Here is a 20745-nt window from a genome sequence, read left to right on the forward strand (position 1 = left end):
TTTAAAATTAAAATGCTTAAAATTTCTAAGTTCAGTTATTGATGCTGCATTTTCTGAACCAAAGAGAAATCATTGGACTAAATACATCAAAAAGGCTATTTCAAATCTAAAAAGTGGCAACTGATAAAAATCAACCTTTAAACCTTCAACAACAACCCCCCATCCCCCCCCCCCCCCCCCCCCCAAAAAAAAACGGCTTTTTCAAGGCCAGTCATGTGAGCCGCCCTCCTCTTCTGAGAGAGGGGTAGAGGTCTCTCATCACAGTGCAGTTTAGTGTGGCGAGATGGTTGAATGAGAGGACTTCATTAGGCCCCTCTATTGTTAACATCTGGGTTCAGAATGACTCTTTCTCTGGTAAATGTTGCCCTGCCTTAACAAGGGATTTTATTACACCATGCAGTTGACATTGGCAGCAGTGGCACGTCTGGCAATGGAAACCTCTCAGTGGTCACAGGGGATCAGTGAGCAGCCTTCAGTTCTCAGCAGAATTAAAATGAAAACATCCATCTAATCTTGCTGAATGAAGATAAACACTTATCAACTGTGAGTCACCTTCTTTTGAATGCTTGAAAATTAAGGAAGTATTGGCTCCAAATACTTTATTAGCAGGTTTAGTAGAGGTTTTGTTTTTCTACTCTGCATCTGTACTTCATTATTTTGGCTCCATATGTTTGACATTTTTGTTTTCCTCAAAAATGTAACATTAATTTCCCAAATTGCTCTTTTTGCCATTTTGTGTTACATCATTTTCTCTCTCCCAGTCTCCACCTGCTCACCAAACCCCACCCTTTTAGTCTCTGTCACTCCTCCTTGCCAGGGATGTGGTTGCCATAGCAACTGCTGAATCATTGTCTGCAGCCATCGTCTAATTTAATCTTCTCATGCAGCAAGGACTTCCACCGCTAAGGGCTGTATTAGCATACTGATCTGACACTTCTGTTTGCTCTGTTGTATCTATCTGGGCAGGTTATTCTCTGAGGACTGTGCAGTGCAGCAGGCTGAGCCTTTCGGATGGGTAACATACCCACTACAGTGAAGCACTGTCTGAGCTATGAGCAACTCATGGAGGACCACCCCTGGTTGAGACGCTGGCTGCAGGAAGAGAAGGTGGGTGTTGTTTTCTTGTTTGTAATCTAGGGCACATGCTCTGCCACATGACAACCTTGTGACACTGAGACCATGAAGCAGCCAGCTTCTGATGACAGTAGCTGGCTGCTTTCATCAGCAGAGATCTTCACGTCAAATTTGGATCTGTTGCTACATGTTACATTTTTAAAACATAAACAGGGTTTTCTCTGAAAAAGAAAGTTTCCCCCCCCCCCTCTATTTCTAAAGTGACTGCATTCATCAAAACATTTTAACTAAATGTAGCCCTCTGTTTGGTCTATTTTAGAGTGAATTAATACATTGACAAAAAACACTATTATATTCCAGTTGCAAATTGTCAAATTAGCTGACTGCATGTTGAGCTTTTGTTTGTTTCTGATGTTTCTCAATGATGCAACATAAGAATTAGTGTTGACATTTAGTCTATTGGTCTTAGACTTCCTTTGAAACAATAGCATGGTGCAAAAAGTACATTCAAACTGGGCAAATATAATAAGAGGTAAAAGTACCTTCATGTAGGCTGTGTTTCAGTATTTAAAATTAATTAGTACCTCAACCTAATTTCTTAAATTTAGCCGTATTTGACAGTGGTAATGGGGTAGACTCCTACCCTCCCGTGACCTTACAGTCAAATAAGCTGGTAGGACGGATGGATGGATAGATGGATGGATGGATGGATGGATAGATGGATGGACGGATGGATGGATGGATGGATGGATGGACGGACGGACGGACGGATGGATGGATGGACGGACGGATGGATGGATGGATGGATGGACCACCACTGATCAGCTATAAATGACCTTAATTAGGCCTACTCCAAAAGTAGAAAAAGTAACTAGACCTTACAGTAACTTACCTGGTGAAGAATATGTAACGTGTTGTAACTGTAGACATATGTAGTCATATGTTTCTCACAATGAAACCTAAATCCAATTTTGCATTTCAGACCTGCAACACAAAAATAGATGTAACAATAAATATTTTACTACTTTGCTATTTCTTGTTAGAGCAAGATTTTCGTGTATTTAGTATAACAAGTAATTAAATGTTTCAGGAGTTATATTGTCCTAATTGTTTTGCAAACACATCTTAATATTAGTGACAGGTCAGGGCTGGAATCAGGCAACATGTACCTTCTTTTTGTGTAGCTGGTAATGTGTGCAGAATGTTGTTTTGAAATGTTTTGTTGAGGAACTGTGTGGATATCCCTGGAAGAGATGTTGCTTTGAAGGCAGTATCTGTTGCTGTAAAATTAATGTTGAAGATTGAAATTTATTGAGATTTTATAGTTTAAATGCACATTGCATTTGGAGGTTTTCCCCTCTTTTAAAAGGTCATTTTTCCTTTCCACTGTTTCCTGTCATCCTCTGCATGCTCAGGACAGGCGACTGGATCAAAGAGAAGATTGAATGCAATCCATTGGATTCCTTGGGTGGGCAGTTGTACTTTTGATGAACTGACTTTATATGAACACAGTTATTATTAAGTGTACTAATGTCGGTCATGGATTTGTTTTAATTTCTGTGTTAAATTATGATTGGATAGGACTGTATCTTGAGATACCTTTGCCATGAATTGGGGCTGTACAAATAAATCTGACTTGAATTTAGAGAGCGAGAGAGAGAGAGAGAGAGAGAGAGAGAGAGAGAGAGAGAGAGAGAGAGAGAGAGAGAGAGAGAGAGAGATTATTTTAACCATAATATACACTTTGACTGTTCATCTGGTCCATCCCAGAGTGCAGTGAAGTTTTCCTTTTTTGCAAAGTATCATTTGTGAATGTAACCAGGGCTGTAGTGCTTGACAGAAGTTCCCCATAATAAACTAACCATAACAGTCAGTTGTTATATTTGTTAAAAGTTCTAAAGCTCTTTATTCTTATATTTGTTTATCTTTTTTTCTTTTTTTGACAAAATCAATCTGATAGATATGCCCAACAATGGTCTAGAATTTCAATGTGCTCTTTAAAAAGTTAGTACTTCTAATTCTCGAATCTTCGTCGAGGTTTTGCATTTACATTCAGTGTGGGCTTTTTATTCCAAATAATGAGGTTCAGACCAGAAAAATACCCTGATACTCAAAATATCCCTATGTGGTTTGAGTGGAGTTACCCTATCGCTCTTTCCCAGCCTTTTCTGTGATACATCTCCTAAGTTTGCATCTTAATGACATGTCGACAGCCTTATGTTTTGGCTCTCAAGTTTCATGTGGCTTTGAGATATAAAGTTATTCATGTTCAAAATAACATGTCCTGGGGCATCCCTCCCCAAAAGGGTGGCTGATTTTACAAGGTTCTGTGTCCTGCTGAGAGGTATTTCTCCCCTTTTCATTTTTGCTCCTCTTTGATATTTCTCCAGATCATTACTGAGCATAAGTATCCAGAGTTTGTGAAAATTGTAGAAGTTGGGCCAAGAGATGGACTTCAAAATGAAAAGGTATACTTTACCACTTCTGTCACATCTTATTTATATTTATGGGGAGCCTTGTTTTCAATAGCTATACATGTTCATCCCTGGAAACTCCCATTTCTTCCCCTCTAACAATTCAGAACATTTGGGTTATTTTCATAATTGCAAGGAGCTGTTGTATATTTTCTTTGAGAGGGAATTGCAAATATGGTGTGGTTTCTGGCTGAGTTTACTAGGTTTAACATGTTGTATTTTCATCTTTGTACTAAAAGACTGAACAGGACGTAGATGTTACTTTAACTCCACAACGTGCAGTTAAGAGAAATAGGGCATCTTTTGAAGTGTTCCCAAACACTCAACATGTGCAAGGTTATGCATGTCAAAAGTATATTTCACTGAGTGCAATGCATCATAATAAAGAGAGAGAGAACGACAGAGACAGAGAAGCAGTATATCTACTTATTGAATTTCTATCATGAGTGGAATCAAATCCAGAGGGAGCTGTTTCGGTTTCATTGTTTTCCAGGAAGTTGTTCCAACAAGGGTGAAAATCCAGCTGATAGACATGCTCTCAGAAACAGGCCTTTCTGTGATCGAGGCCACCAGCTTCGTCTCTTCAAAGTGGGTACCACAGGTAATAACTATAAGTGTTGAATGATTAATAAGGGAGTCTTTTTTTCTTGCATTTACACTAAGGAAAATCTGTTCATGTAACATGCTTACTAGAGCCACCAATGATTTTAGGAAGTATGTTATTTTATTCCTTGTGCAGAAGTCTAGCTTTAAAAATGAATGTTTAATTTATTATAAGACATCTGACATGGATTGTCTGCTTTCTGTTGTATGGAAACATCATTGCAAGGTGATGCCTTTCCTGGAACGCAGTTAGAGGACAGTTTATCCTAATACATCATATGTTTTACTGTTTTCAATTAGATGGCAGACCACACTGATGTACTCCAGGGAATCCAGAGGGCACCTCATGTTCAGTATCCAGTTTTGACACCTAACATGCAAGGCTTTCAGGATGCTGTAAGCATTTATTATCACTTTACTGCAATGACCAGTGGTTTTCTTATATATAACTTAACAAACTTAGTCTAAGTTATTTGTTGGTACCACACTGTTTATATATGAATAATCCCTGCTCCTACGTAAGTGTGACACCAACATAAGTTGATTTTCTTTGCTGTTTAAAGGTTGCAGCTGGTGCTACTGAAGTGGCAGTGTTTGGGTCAGTGTCTGAAACCTTCAGCAGAAAAAATATTAACTGTTCTATTGATGAAAGTTTGCTGAGGTTTGAGGAAGTCATTAACGCTGCCAAAGAGCAAGAAATTCCAGTCCGCGGGTTAGTATTCTGGAAGTTAAGTGAAACTTGCAGCAAAAAAAACATTTTGATACTCTGATTTCATGCTAATTATCACTTAGTTCTGTAAAGCTGAAGGAAACAAGATGCAAAGCTCAGGAAAGTTCCAGATGTTCACGAAGTTATATCGAAGCATCACGAACCTATAAGTCCAGATGAACATTAAAAAAAACAAAAACAAAGAAAGTTACTGCTTTTTTTTATTTTTATTTTTTTTATTAAAATTATTATTTACTATTAGCAAACTACAACAGCTTGGACTGAGTGTACTAATATGCTGGTTAGTACATTAGATTAGTGCATTCATTCAGATTGTAACATATGAGTTGTGGTCTGGATTAAAAGCAGAATAAAATCACAAATTTTGTTTACCAGATCTTCTGATCTTTGCATACTCCTTTGTGATATCATAACACATCAGAACTGGTAGTAATCAAATTTTTTTATTTGGATATTTTTTTTCTTTGTATAAACTTTAAATAAGACATAATAAGACATCACCTGCACAGTACCAACACAATCAGCAGCTTCCATTTTACACCAGATTGTCTCCTCTCTTCATGAAGATGTTAAGCTTTATGAAAACAGTTGAAGCACATTAGAAATTTAGTGAACTGTTTTTCTTTAAGGTATGTCTCCTGTGTTCTTGGGTGCCCCTATGAAGGACACGTTGAACCTTCAAAGGTTGCTGAGGTGAAACTTCTGTATTCTTTCCTAAAAAGTTTATCTTTTCCCTTTTTCCTTTTTTTTTTTTTCCTTTATTGACATCCTCTTTCTTTGCTCTGTGCTACTGCTTATTGAAATAAATCTCAATGTTTAGAATTGTCAGCATGATTGTATATTTGTAAAATGTTCTGTCTGTTTAATTAATTAATTGTGAATGTTAGATGTGTTTCTTTGGTTTTATCACTGGCTTATTTCTTTGTGTTCTTCATCTGAAAGTATCTTCATTTAAAACCATGTAAAATTCTATCATTTAAAATTTACATTCCCTCCTATTCAACTAAATCAAACATGACTTGTGTTGCAGCTCAGTTTTCTCTTACTGACAGCCTTTTCCCATGTATTTACTGTACTTTAGGTGGCAAAGAGGTTATATGACATGGGCTGTTATGAGATTTCCCTGGGGGATACCATTGGCATCGGGACTCCAGGTTCCATGTTTAAGATGCTGCAAAGTGTAATGAAGGATGTGCCTGTCCATGCCCTCGCAGTTCATTGCCATGACACGTACGGACAAGCACTCCCCAACATCCTTACTGCACTTCAGGCAAGATCATTTAATCTATTGCATGACAAGTTTGAAAAGTACTACCTATGCTTATAAAATTTTTAGATTTACTATGGTATAATAATACTGCAATTATAATAGTAGAAACACAAGTAGTGTGTCTGATTGTGGAAAAGTCTCTTAATGATTCAGTTTAGAATATTTAACTTTGTAAAGCAACTATCGTTAGTTGGAAAATTGAAAATCACCAGTGCAGATGATTTAAAAATGGAAACTTTGCAAAGAAGATGAAGCTGGGGAAAATAAGATATATAGACAAACAAATCCACTGGAGAACACACATAATATACGTAATATAATTGGAAAAACAGATTTTGTTGCTTGCCCCTATGCATCACAGCTCTGCATGTAAGCTGCAGAATGATTGTGATTGCACAAAGTAAAATGAAAACATTTAAAAATGTTGATCATGACACTCTTCTACCAGAGGACCCTTAATGCTTAATACTTGGTTTAGAGGACATAATATATTGGTTGGATAAAATGGTCACTTTATCAAATAAGGCAGGCATCACCTTAAGGAAACAGGAATGCAATCCAGCAGCCTTTAAGAAATTATAATTTGCTGTGCTTGTCAGCTTGGTGAAAGAAATTTAAAATTTTGGGAAACTTTAATGAATGAAGGCAACTGGTTATTAAGCAGCCATGTTTTAAAACAGACATTTCCTCTCTGCGACTTTGGTACAGAGTCATGGGTGAATGTCTGAAAAGGAAGCAAGAATGAATAATTCTAAAGTCTGGTAGAAGGAAAAGGAGGACATGAGATCTAATAATTCTAACAGGACAAAAAAACAGTCTAATCCTTGTTGGAGGGATGTGGTTAGAAAATTAAACTCCTTCAGTCCAGCACAAGACAGCAATGCTTCATCAAATTGATCCTCATCTTAAAATGTTTGACAGCTTTACTTACTGCTTTCCCAGTAACCTGGCAAGCACTCTGTGGTACCTTGGCCTTCACACACATCTTTTTTCCTATAAATATGAACATGAATACTCTAGTGGAGAGCCACAATAGTAAAAACGTGAAACTATTATGTTATAACGTGATAAGTTTTATTGTAAAAACTTAAAATGTATTACTTGTGATCACCTGTGACCTGTATCATTGTAGTTCCTTGTGATGACATGAAAAGGAACAACCAGATGTTGATACCTTTCAAACTTTCTTAAGTAACTGCCAACATTGTACAGATCACATGTCTAAAAGAAAAAAAGTTTAAAATAACATGTTTGTACTTGGAATAATAGTATATAATTCTTTTTTAGACAAGCTGTGAGGCACAGGTTAGAAGGCAAGCATTTTACAAATAAATAGAGATTAATAAAATTTCTTTTCCACTGGAATGAGGCAAGTGAGGTTAAATGTTCATTAATATTTCCATCTGTTAACTGCATTTACTTTTAAGTGTTTTGAAAATCAAATATGGGAAATGCTAAAATAATTCATTTTTTTACCACATGCCATTTTGAGTGTGTTTTCCACCTGAATCTCCCTATAAGCCTAAATGAAAATACATCATAATAATATTATAAATGTGTTCTCTGTTATGTTTGTAGGCAGCAATGGGGCACACTGAAAACCAGAAAGCATCAGTCAACAAGGAAATTAAGAAACATGATTCAAGCTTTTCTATACAGCAAGATGATTTAAAAACTGCCTGCTAAAAAACAAAAAGGAAGGAAAATAGAATCCTAATACCCATACGATATTTCTCATATGGGCCCTCCCTATTACAACAAATATGTACTGTAGACAACAATGGCAGTGATATGCTCGGTTTCAAGAAAGCTCACAAAGGTGTAACTGAGTTTTGAACCTCTGTAGATGAGCCACTGTTGGGGTGTTTTTCACCACTTTGCCCGCAGCGAGTGTAAACCTGACAGATATCCAAACATAAAACAGAGGTAACGAAGATATGGCTGTATCAGTTCTCTGAGGCACATTGTCACAGCAGAAGAGGAAGCCCATTGGGGGCTGGGTGGGTCAACAGATGTGAGGGGGTCAGCACACAAAGACTCACCTATTCAGTGTCTGTTGGACAAAGCAACTGAGAGCAAGGTGGATAGAAGGGCCCTGGGGGGCTTCTAACTCGTCTGTCGCTTGGCTGTTGAACTCTGACAATGCTGTACTTAAAAGCTCGTGGAAAATGATCCTTTCATTTGCTCTATGCTGAGCATGTGATGAATAGCACTGCAGTTGCAGCCCCAGCCCGAGAAACGTTTGCACCACTTTATTTTTTACGGGACTGTAGACAAATTCTGGAGTGCGGACCTCCACCATGCCATTGATTTTTTTCATTAATTTTTTTTTATTTTTGTAATCATTGTATAATTTTTTTAATTAGAAGTTTGATTGGCAAAATTATCCCTATCTTCATTGTAAATAATCCTGGATCCAGGCAGTCACCCCACCCCCCAATTCTAAACAATTGTTCCTTTTTCCATTTCTAAGATTTTCTGAAAATTTAATTAAAATCTGTCCATAATTTTTTGAGTTACGCTGCAAATAGTCAGATAAACCAACACTGCTGAATACATAATAATTAAAATGATTTGCACCCAGTAAAGACAATTTCACCCATCACACATTTCTTGACATTTTGACTGAAACTGTCAGCAGCAGCTTTGATTCCTCTCTGATACAAACCGCTCTGCAACACTGTGCTGAAGAAAAGCTCAACAATGCTCATGTGTAAAGTGGCAGATATCTTCAAAGTTTGTTTTAATTTTGGACAGCAGTGTGAAAAAGCGCGCAGAGACTGTAAAATTCTTCTTTGGATCATATTCCGAATGATTCATCACAGCTGCCCCATAGCCACAGAAATAATAGCAGCAGGGGATATTTAGCTCACCATTTGTTCACCCATAAACAAGAAGGAAATGAAAGATTTTATCATAGTTTTTCATTACTGTGTGCCAGAACTCCACACCACCAACTGGGAGAGAAATGAATTCCCCCAGTGCTGTCAGCCCTGAGTCACCTCTTTTGTTCCCGATAGAGACATTCCTCAGTCTTTGTAACTTCTTTTTTTTTTTTTTCCCCCAGAAGGTCTCAGGGGGGCGTCTTTGTTAGGAACCTACTCTAGCGGGTCACACAATGACAATGTATGTACTTAGATTTCACAGGGTTGGCAAGGAAATATTTATTTATCCTAGCCTGCCATTTTGGTGTATTGTGTACTACTGCAGCTGGGGGATACAGTATAGCCTGTTTGGATCTCTGGTAACAAGATCATTCACATGAAAGATTGCCTTTTTTTCATTCATGGCGCACTGTTGTGAAAGGGTCAATATGTTTGTTTTACACAGTAAATGATATTTTAATGTCTTGATTAGTGTGTTTTAGAGAATCTTTTGCTGTCTTTGGCTGATAATTTGTAACATTTTCTGTCATGACCATCAAAATGTTCATCATTGCTGCTTCACATGGCTGAATTTGAGAGGACAACCCCCCAAGCAATTATAATTGTGCACTCTCTGGCTTAAATAAACAATGACAGAATCAATACCTGTTAAACTGCATAACACTGTTGATACATTAGAAGTGCTCCTCATGGAGCTTAGTTTAGATAATACTGTTTATGGGACAGATGAACAGATAAATATTTGACTACTCTTCATTTTGCATTTCTTCATAATTTAGTTGTCAGAGAAAAGAACATTAAAAAAATATATATGAAGGTGTCAAAATGAGCCAAAAGACTACTTTAATCTGCACTTTTTTGGAAGGTTTATTTTACACATAAAACAGAAAAAGCTTATGGTTGTTTAAACAATTAACAATTGCTTTTATGGTAATAAACAGAATAGTTAATAGACATATATTTATGTAATTTTTTCCCCCACACTTCTTATTTGAAATATAATCAAACTGATAAGATTATTTTCCTTTGTCTATAACTGCAGAATTTTAGCTGACCACTGAAACATGAAATAAAACTGTTGGAAAAACAAAATTTTATATTAGGCTCACAACATTTTTATTGCCTTCATTGTTAGTTGTTCTGTATTCATGAAACTCAGTGATCCACAAAAGAGGTTTAGTAGTGAATAACTATTATGTAGCTCTTGCTATTTATGCATAAAGAAATCACGAAGTAAAATTTATTTGTTCTTTTTACCGTAGGCTTGTTTAGTATATTTCCTCACTGCCCTCCAGTGTTGAGGGTTTACTTTCTCATTGCACGCTTATTTATGATTCCTGGAAGATGGTGATATATGTGTCAGCAGTGGATCTTTGACAGTTTCTTTCAACCTCTCAGTTTATGTGGTAGTGAGTAAAGCTTTGCTGCTTCATATCCCAGTAAGAATACACACTCTCTTCTCTGACACAGTTGTAAAACCAAAATGGGAGCGTGTCCATCTTTATCCTTATCCACTCAGAGTGTAGAATGTCAACAACTTATTTCAAATTATGCAAGTTCAAAAATGCACCGTGTCTTTATCCAGGAATGCATTGTTTTTATATGGCCACAGCTCAGTGGATATGTTTTTTAACACTCAGCACACATCTGGTTTCTGGGCAGTGTGAAACTAACTAAGTATTGGAAAGCTCAAGCTGCTGACCACCAATTCCTGCATGATTAGTGTCCAGAAGAACAGAGCATGCTGCAGAACAGTATGCGTATGCTTTAGACTTGTAACCTTACAGTGCAAGCAGCGGGAAGTGAGAGGATTGGCATGGTAGATTACTACTCTCTGTTTATACTACAAAAAATTCTGCCCAGTACAATATCCTGCTCTGGCTTTCACCAAGGTCTGGAAATCTCGTGCACTACACACACCAGAGTATCGCACACCTCCACCTCTTCCTTTTGCCAACACAAACAGCAATTACAGCTGGCTCAGACAGCCCCTGAAAGAAGTAGGTTCTTGTCTGTAGGAAAAGCAACTAATTAGCACCATTGTTCCAAAAAAGCTACAGAGGTTATTTTAATTTATTTTGCCTCGTCCTGCTCCACAGGTAGGAATTCCCTCATGACTCGATGCCACTCAGAGGATCAGTGTGTTAATTTTGTCTCACTGTAGGATCCTCTGACATCTGGCTCTGCCACGGAAGCTGGAAAACAACTTTAATATTCTCATGACAATCGTAGGGACATGTGGAAAACATCCTGAGATGTCCATGATGACTGAAAACTGAAAGTCCTGGCCTCAGCAGTTTTTGGTGTTAAAACAAATGTTATACTTGTGGTTAGGTCACATATTTACAGTCCAAACACTGCAGTTGTGTCTCTGGTTATAATGTGTGCTTTTGAAGAAACTAAAATGCATGCTTTCACATTTCAGTCTCGAAACCGTCAAAATAAATCAGCTAACAAATTTTTCTTTGGCAGCATTTTAAAATGTTTTGTAAGCAGTGAACTGAAAAGAACAACTTAAATCATTAGTTTTCAGAGGAAGGCTGAATACTTGCTAATGTAGGGTAGAAAAAAAAATAACATTTATTCCAAACCTTTGAATTGTGACTTAGATTGTAACGAGCAAGTGAACCAAAGCGAAAGAACATATTACATTACATATTCCTTATTTTTGTTCACAATAATACCATTTTAGTGAAATTCTTCATGATGCTGATTTTTTTGAAAAAAAAAAAGTGCTCAATTGTGAAAATTATTTGCTTGATCTCCGAAGAACAGTCCTTTCAGTGTGGCGAGAAAATGAATCTCAACAGTTAAAGAAAGAGCTGAGCTATAAAAACATGAGTAACCAGGAGAATCAGAAACATATGAAATGTTCTGGTCAGCATTCATAATGTTCTTCTCACAGCAACAAGGCCTTAATTATGTGGTGCTGGTGGTTTAAGCTGACAGAGAGGATGACTAAGCCATACTATAGGACACTCTATGCCCACTCATCTTCAGGACCAAAGCTCACAGTTCTCTAAAAGAGCTTTAAAATATTACCACATGCCTGGCAAGGTGCAATGCACCAGGCAGAACAATTCAGCATAACAAGGATCCTTGTTCCTGGATCCTACCTGATGAATGCTGAATGTCTCTGTTGTATGTTCTTCAGATGGGGGTCTCTGTGGTGGACTCTGCAGTAGCAGGCCTGGGAGGTTGCCCCTACGCTGAGGGTTCATCTGGCAACGTTTCAACAGAGGATGTTCTTTACATGCTCCATGGCATGGGCATTGAAACAGTAAGTATTTTATGTGTCTACAATCCCAATAAAAGTAAACTTGTACAATTTTTCAGAGCTAATTTACACAAACAGATCGCTCTGCAAACATACCTCTCTGAAAACGTTTATTTTATAATATCAGTGGCTTACACAAGCTGTCCGCCAAGGCCTTTCACAGATGGTCTTGTGAACAATTTAACAATTCCTACCCCTGCTGGTGGAATATTTTCACTGCAGCTTACTTTTTAGTCACCTGCACACATAATTTATTCCCATGAGCAACCTACCTTTACCTTGGCTGCTGTTATTTGTCCTATTCAGGTTGTTTTAAATATAAAATATATTTAAAATACTTTGTATTTACTGTTTGTCTTGGGATTTTTTCACAGGGTGTAAACCTGACCAAAGTCATAGAGGCTGGTGACTTCATCTGCAACGCTTTATGTCGCAAGACGAACTCTAAGGTTGCTCAGGCAAAAGGCAGGACACTGTGATGGGTCACTAAAAACAGAATATTCTTACATGTCCCTTTTCAAGTGCTTACCCTGTTTTTGTTGCCTTCAGATTTGTTGATAAGGCTTTAAGTGCAGTCTTATTTCTGACATAAGGGTCTGTTCATGTCTGCAGTTTACAGATTTAATCAGTCTACAAGCACCTTATGAGCAGTTGAATTTTCAGATATTTCATGTAATTTTCCACCTTTCTTAGTTTTTGCTCGGTATAGCTTGATATTGTAAAAGCAAAAGCAAATGCTGTTGGGTTGGAGGAAGCTACAGTTTTTTGTTTTGTTTTGTGATAAAGCTTTTGGTTGATAAACGGATAAGTTATAAATACATACAGCACTGGCTTTTGTAACTACTGCACTTTCCAATTCTATTTTAAGACCTTCTCACTTTACTTGGCTTTGACAAATTTACCAGAAGATGACACTGTCACTTCAATTGTTTTGCATAGCTCAGTGGCCTTATCAAAATGTAATCTACTTCAGCTGCCTGCTGAACTCTGCTCATTGAGGGTGCCTCCTAATGCACTTTAAATTTTGAAAGACCTCTCCTACCTACTCAGAGAACGGCATTTTTCAAACTGTACTACATTTCTGAATTTGGCTAATTTTATGATATCAGGTTTGCCCTGGATCATTATATTGATTTTGTATCGAACTTGTTTTTTCTAACCGTGATGTAAGATACAGTCTGGGATAATAGCCTCAGTGAAATCCAGTTTTTATTTCTCATGTGGGTCCCATCTGTTTCCATCCTGCTGTGTTTATTTCAAAACGTAATAAAACATAATTTACAACTGAAAAGGAAGTCTAACTATAATTTCCATTATATTATGATGTTATGCAAAGAAAACTTGCCAAAGTAATTTAACATTATGCTTGATGAAGTGAAATCCAATTATCAACTGAAACTTTCTTCATGTTTACAGAAGCTGGAAAATTATGTTGAGCTGCAAATGAAAAAAAAAAAAAAAAAAAAAAAAGAAAACACTTAAATGTGATGAATGGATGTAGGAGATATTTGCAAAAGAACATTTAAATATGGTAATTGTCTACTCTGGTTGGTCCATATTTATTATACATTCAAATTGTTATCTACTTAAAATAAAGTGTCATGTGACATCTACTGTCATGTTTGTTTGCTTTTAGTTTGTTTCTACATGTTATTCCTGCATAGGTAGGTAGAAAGCATGCAATCTGATGACCCATCAGTGACAAGACTAAAACCACTGACAGCTGAAAGAAAAACCACTGACATCTGCCAAGGAGGGTATGCTAGGTAGTTATTGGCTATTCATTTATTGAGGCTGGAAGCAGAAAACAAACTGAAGAGTATTGATGTGAGACTTTAACTCAGAGTTTGTTGGGTGTTCCAGGTAAGAGGTGTGAATAGTGATTAAAAAAGACCAACCACGGAGCTGCTTGCAATGCCACCACCTCCTAGAGTGAAAATGCCTATGCTTGTGTTCACTTACAGTCATTCCATCTGTCTGGTTAGGTTTAATCTTCCATTTACTGTCCAGATGTTGTGGGGTTGAAACTTTTCATTCCAAAAAGCCCCAAACTGCTGCTATATATTTAGTTAAAGCAACAAACTGATTATTTGAGTCTTTGTATTCTCTCATGATCCCCATTTATTCTGTTTTGAGAATAATCACACAATAGAGTAGACCATGTAGCACACATTGGATCAAATATATTGTTATCTTTAAAGTCTATAAACAGTAAAAGATAACTTAAGATTACAACTCCACTGAAAGACTTGATTGTCCAGATTTACCTCTAAACCTACAGAACTGTAATTATCTCCTAGAGTCAGACGAGATTTTGTGAGTTACAAAATCCATATATACTGTGTCTAGGACAAAATAGATGTCTTAGTTAGCTTCAATTAGCTCCAAACTAATATAAATTTTATGTCTTTGACTTTGAGAAAGTCATTTTGTTTTTGCATCCTCTCATTTTGATTACATTTGATTACTACTTTGTAATCACATCATTGTCTTGTTTCTGACTACTTGTTGAGGCAAGAGTCTCTAGACATGAGAGATTGAACAAGATAACATATTACTTCTGTTGTGCCTCACAGATGAATCTTTCTTTTAGTCTTGTCTTCAGATTTAATGTACTTTATCAAACATTTGAGAATGTCAGTGTTTGGTTCAGATAACACAAATTACCCGATGAATTTTGTAAGCAATGACATAATTTTCTGGATTACAGAAAAATGTAAACTAATGTGGATCCATTACTGTAAAACCAAACTAACAATTATACATCAAGTGCATTTATCTTTACAAAACCAATTTTAGTCAAAACCAACACAAAGGACTTTGCTTTTGTCCATTATGCTTTTATCCATTATTAATTATGTGTTTTTAAGCATTTAGAATCAGGCATATCAAAGCCCCCCCCAACAGTCACTTACTTTATATATATATATATATATATATATATATATATATATATATATATATATATATTAATAGGACAATTGAGATAAAATGTAATCTGTACAGCCATGGCGGCAGCTGTTGTTGCATTTAAGACTTTCTTTGTAACTGCTGCCAAACAAAGCAACTTCACTTCTCTCCTTCTGCTCCCATGTTGTTTGATGGCTTATCTTATATAAACTGCAACAGATGATGTTGTCATGAGGTCTGATGTTGGGAAAGTTTTCTTTTAGCTGCCTTTTGAAACTTTCCTTCAAAAACCTTCCTCTTTTCTTCAGCAGAATAAAACGCGACATGTCATCTCTGATATTATACAGCCTTTTGATCAAACAGTACAACTTCAAGGTGTCTGGAGTGAAGTTTATTCTCAGTTACACATAAACAGAGAACATCATAAAAAGACAGTTTGTGACATCATAACAAACAAAGATATTAAAATGTCTTGCTTGTTGCAGGTATATTTGTAGTTTGAAAAGTTAGTCACTGTTTTGTCTGCACCGTGGTGCAGCAATTAGCAATATTACAAGCAGATATTTATCCCTTGATTTAAATCGTGACTGGAGCCTTTCTGTGTGATCTTTAGTGTTTGGATACCAGTATGAATTCTCTCCAGAGCATTCCCCCAAAGTCCAAAAACATGCATGATATAACCATGCTATCCTATCAAGATATTCTAAATTGAGTTAGTGTGAGCATATCGGGTTGTGATGGACTGGGAAGCTAACCAGGGAGTACCTTGTTTCTCTGCCAATGGTAGCTGGGAGGGTCCATGGATAATGGATGGATGAATACATTCACTTCACATTTGAATCTTGTGAGTTCCCAATCATCGTTTTTTAAGTGTCAGATGTACATAAATGTAATATGAGAAATGGCATTTTTAATTTGAAGTTAACTTTGTGTGACAGCTTTAAGCAAGGAGCCAGAACCAGAAAGAATTATTTATTTACTGTAGACAAAAGAAGAGGAGGTGATCTGCAAAAGATTAGAAGGAACCCTATCTCAAAAAGCACAAAGGTAACTTGAGCCAACAGGTAGTTTTTCATAAGTGATGAATACTCATTTGCTGCAGTTTATTCATACTTAATGCACTTTGGTTTTGATTAAGGTGTTGTTTTTAAAAGAATCCACAACTTAGTCTTGCTGGCTAAAATATTTTTAAGCTTTTCTAATCAACATGACATTTAAAAGCTATATATGTGTGTGTGTGTGTGTGTGTGTGTGTGTGTGTGTGTGTGTGTGTGTGTGTGTGTGTGTGTGTGTGTGTGTGTGTGTATAAAACAAGAAGCATATCAGAGAAGAACAGCACAATTTCTCCCCTGTGGATGGCAAAGTTTGATATGGTCTCTTTTTTTTAACAACCTACAAGTAAAATAAATAGCATTTAGAAAATCTCATTTCACAGTAACATTAAATTGTTGCATTTACTTCATGTTGGTTTACTTACCAGATCTTACTGATAATAGCCAAGGGCATAATTATAACAACTCCAGCAAACAGCACAGCTACAAAGGCATACAAGAGATTATCTGCAAAGATAAAACATCATGTTTAATAAACTGTAATCAAAACTGATGTGATGACATCAAATAAGAGGCTAAATTTTAAAGGGGAAATTACCATATGGCCATGTGTGAGCAGGCTCAGGCTCATTGGTTTCAGGAGGTTTAGGACCACTGCTTTCTCTCTCTGTTACTGAAATACATATAAAAATGTATCTAAGTAATTGTAACAATAATTAATTTTTATCATTAAAATAACTGTTTTAGAAATTTAGATCCTTCTTACTAAAGTATGATCTGTTATGAAATACTTGTTGAATCATCCTGCATGTCAGAAGATGATCATTATGCATTCCTTCGCATGTACAAGGATGGTGAAGCACTGTGCCTAAAGTCGCCAAGAAGGCCCTTTTACATTCCGAATGTGTGCCAAGAATGAGATCTGGATGCTTCAGCATCAAACATTCGTCTCTTTGGGGATTCGTCTCATGGCATTGTGCTTCTTCTGGGCTCCAGCATTTGGCTCGGAGGGTTTTCAACAGGTCCCTGATGAATCAGTCAAGAAAGCAATGAAGAATTTATTGATATTATGAGACAATACCATACTCACTTTATAATAAGATTTTTATATTATAAAAAATTCTCAGGTAGAAGTGGCAAATTCTCAATACAACCTTTCTCAGACCAAATGCAGTAAAAGACAATATTAACGATTATTTAAAGTATAAGTGCAATATTTTTAGTAATAAATAAATCAATAATAATAAAATCAGTTTTCTGGGATCTGTGTGGACATGCATAATTGTCTCTCTTCATGCCTGCTGTCAGCTTGGAAAGTCTTCAACCCTCTGAAACCCTCTGCAGGATGAAACTAAAGGATGACTACATATTGGATTATTACTGAATTGTTGCTCCTATTGTTATGATTTTTGCTTTTACAAACTCCACTGCAAAAACAAAAAAAGTAAATCAAATTAAAAAACATTTTTCATAATAAAGACAGATTTTTTTAAAAAAAGTAAAAAAAACTACCCTAAAAAAATCAGTTGTTGGTTTCAGAGGGTAAGATGTGCCTGAGCCCACAACCTAGTATGAAATATTTTGTTTAATTATGGCCCAAGAATCTACTTTTTCAATCAACAAAGCATCCGCAGTATGTGTAAATCAACACTCTCTTCACTCTAGTTCTAAATAAGAACCCAAATTCCTACAGCTGGTCGGGCAAGCTCCTTTGATTTAACATGGAAGCTCGCTGCCATCTATGTGTTAAAGAGGGAAAAGACAGCTAACTGAAATTTTTGGATAAAAGTTCAAATACAGCCATGTGTTATTAGATTTCCTCAGCCCCTGCTTGTCTTCAGTGCTCACCTGCAGATAAGAACTCAATTCCACCATAAACAGATTTCACAAACTTCTCCTGCTTCTTGTTATGAACTACAAAATCATTCTTTAATGACTGATAGCTGAAGGCTGGATCTTAAAACCTCTTTAGCCATAGTTTGAACCTAACCCTTCCTTGTTAAGAGAAAGGACTACAAGAGCTCATTAACACACCATTGTCGGTGTCCTAACTAAGACCAGACAACAGCTTTCAGAGAAGGGTTCTCTTTCCTGCACCATCTAGTTGACTCAGTCAAACATATACACCGTTTTTGTCAGAATAATTGGCACCTTTGAATTGCAGGAAGAGGATTTAGAAAAAGAAGATATCATGAACAATGTATTCAAAATGCAGGGCTGCCTAGTCATTTTGTTTTTGATCATCATAAATGAGCTGCTGACCTCCTTCCTTGTTTCCCTATTAGTTCGATGTATGCTGTTTAATCAAGACACCTTTTCCTCTTGCCTTCTAACCTGAAAAGATATTTCTGCATGCTTTTTGGTTGTCCTCCACCTGCATCCACCAGATGCTGGAGCTGTTTGCTATGACATTTCATAATATAGCAGTATCTTTGGTCATAGTAGATTACTGGAAAACAGCATACCTGCAACTACTGTCCTCAGTGCACTGGTCAAGTCTTTCTTGGCAGATTCTGGTCTCATCTCCACACGCACCGCTCTGTAGACCAGTTTTCATTAGCAGACAGCTCTGATCTGAAGCCTCACACTCGCACATCACCAGCATCTCAGCAGTGTTTTGTGGCATGTTGCTATAGAATTGCTGAATTTCTTGCTGACAGTGATCACTGTCACACTGCTCTGTCATACACGCTTGAAGAAGCGGCGCGAGGTGTCGGTTGCAAACAGAATCACTGACACAAACCCCAATTCGATCCACGCAGGATCCTGCACCATCATTTGCTGTTTAAAAAAAGTTGAATAAGTTTTAAGGATGCAGAAACTTAATTTTCCTAAATGACTTGTCTTCTCAGATTAAACTGTCATAATGAAAAAATCATTACCATTGTTTCTAAAATTACTTGATTGCCGGTCCATCATGGTGCTCCTCTTCTGCTGAACTGCTGTTTGAATAATAGGAAACTAGATTAGGTCTTCAGCAACAAAGCCCATTAAAGCTAATTTTCATCACAGTCATTCAGTGGTACAGCAGTCTTGGCTCATAAATCAGATCACCTTTAGTAAACAAAAATGCAATTTCACACATAAACGCTCATCCCAGACACAACAAAGGGTTCTGCACCTGTCATTCTGGTGCATTGTGAGGCTAGGACTTGTATAGAGTCACAGAGCTGCTCCTCCCAGGCGCACACACATCCTCGCAAAGATGGAAATTGGTCCAGTGCAGTCTGGATGGTCATGTTACAGATCTCTAAGCCCTTTATTTGGCACCCTTCATCTTGAATATCACATACGTAAACAGAGAGGTAGAAAAACAGGATTTTCTATAAGCTGGTTAGGTTTTATTTGTGCAACAGGTGTTATCTGCTCTATGTGCCTGCTGCTCTGGTGCTTTCTCTCATAAAAGCTGTTTATATATGCAGAAAATGTGAGCTCTACTATGAAACATGCTTCTAAAATTAAAGCACTGATACTTTAAATTAATTTCATAAGATAAGCTTTGCCTCAGGCTTCACTTATAACATGAAAGCTTTCTTTCACCAGGTAGTGTTTATTGAACCTGAAAGCAACATGAGAAATCATGCTTATCGTGCCATTTTAAAATGTTAAAGGATAACAATGCATTTCAATTGGCACTAACAACAATCTCAATTTTTTTTTACCCTCGCAGTTGCCAGCATAAAATGCCCGTTCATGCCTGCATAAATCTGACATGCAGGTATCCACCGCAGCAAAACAGTCAGAAGCTGGAGATGAAATACTGATGCTGGATATCTGAGGAATAAGAACCCCTGAAATACACAATGCAATGACTTATTTAGCAATCTGTCTTTTAGATTTTTGTATTATTTGTCTTGAGCTTATAAAGAAGATGCTGATTTGATTGGTTTTATTCTAAAGTCCATGAAATGTAGTTTAATAAAGCTTTAATTTAAAAATCTTACTCACCAAAAATGACTGCTGCCTCCAGATGTATGACCTGCATGTTAGTTGCCTGTCAGTGGACAACTGAAGCTCTCTTCCTGTCCCTCTGATACACCACCCACAGTCAACAAGATGTAACACATTTACTGGAGGCTGTACCCTGCACTACGTTATAAAATTACACACAGCAATAAAACAGACACAAAACAACATCTTTTATACTTAATGGGCAACTGTGGAGTGACTGTGAGATGTTCAATAAAAGTCTGTTTATGGAATTTTATCTCCCTATTATCAGATAAATTAATATTATATGTGCCATTAAGCTTTTTAATGAGCATTTTTGCATCACTGATGCATTCCCCTTTTGCTCCCCACATTCACTCTCTCATTTATGATGCAGATCCACGCTTCTAATCAGCTTTGCAGTTGTTTATTATTACATTGTTTATTGTTTACTTATTTTTCTTGATCAAGACCAAGGCTGGAATTCCTTTTGGCTTCTTTTGAGTCTTCCTGAAGTTTTCTCTTTGTCTTCCTTACTGT

At 36.8% G+C, this 20745-nt stretch overlaps 2 protein-coding genes across 3 annotated transcripts; one reads left to right on the forward strand and one right to left on the reverse strand.

Annotated features, from left to right (window-relative positions):
• Window positions 1-836: 836 nt before the first annotated feature.
• On the forward strand, window positions 837-13923 carry hmgcll1 (3-hydroxymethyl-3-methylglutaryl-CoA lyase-like 1). Of its 2 annotated transcripts, none has more exons than XM_042011119.1 (9): window positions 837-1107; window positions 3465-3542; window positions 4042-4149; window positions 4452-4547; window positions 4715-4863; window positions 5511-5574; window positions 5963-6151; window positions 12191-12316; window positions 12688-13923. In XM_042011119.1, the coding sequence occupies exons 1-9, from the start codon at window positions 1012-1014 to the stop codon at window positions 12790-12792; spliced, it is 1011 nt and encodes a 336-aa protein (XP_041867053.1). In that variant the 5' UTR covers window positions 837-1011; the 3' UTR covers window positions 12793-13923. The 2 variants fall into 2 exon arrangements, with proteins under 2 accessions (XP_041867053.1, XP_041867054.1); XM_042011120.1 differs by having other exon boundaries at window positions 4715-4749.
• Window positions 13924-15659: 1736 nt separating this feature from the next.
• gfral (GDNF family receptor alpha like) lies at window positions 15660-20260 on the reverse strand. The gene is made up of 9 exons (XM_042011118.1): window positions 20224-20260; window positions 19938-20066; window positions 19397-19552; window positions 19158-19217; window positions 18741-19056; window positions 17042-17301; window positions 16874-16948; window positions 16701-16782; window positions 15660-16615 (listed from the first exon to the last, which is right to left on the reverse strand). The coding sequence occupies exons 1-9, from the start codon at window positions 20258-20260 to the stop codon at window positions 16546-16548; spliced, it is 1185 nt and encodes a 394-aa protein (XP_041867052.1). The 3' UTR covers window positions 15660-16545.
• Between the last annotated feature and the right edge of the window lie 485 nt (window positions 20261-20745).

The sequence above is a fragment of the Melanotaenia boesemani genome, chromosome 16, assembly GCF_017639745.1.
Source record: "Melanotaenia boesemani isolate fMelBoe1 chromosome 16, fMelBoe1.pri, whole genome shotgun sequence".
Classification (NCBI taxonomy): domain Eukaryota; kingdom Metazoa; phylum Chordata; class Actinopteri; order Atheriniformes; family Melanotaeniidae; genus Melanotaenia; species Melanotaenia boesemani.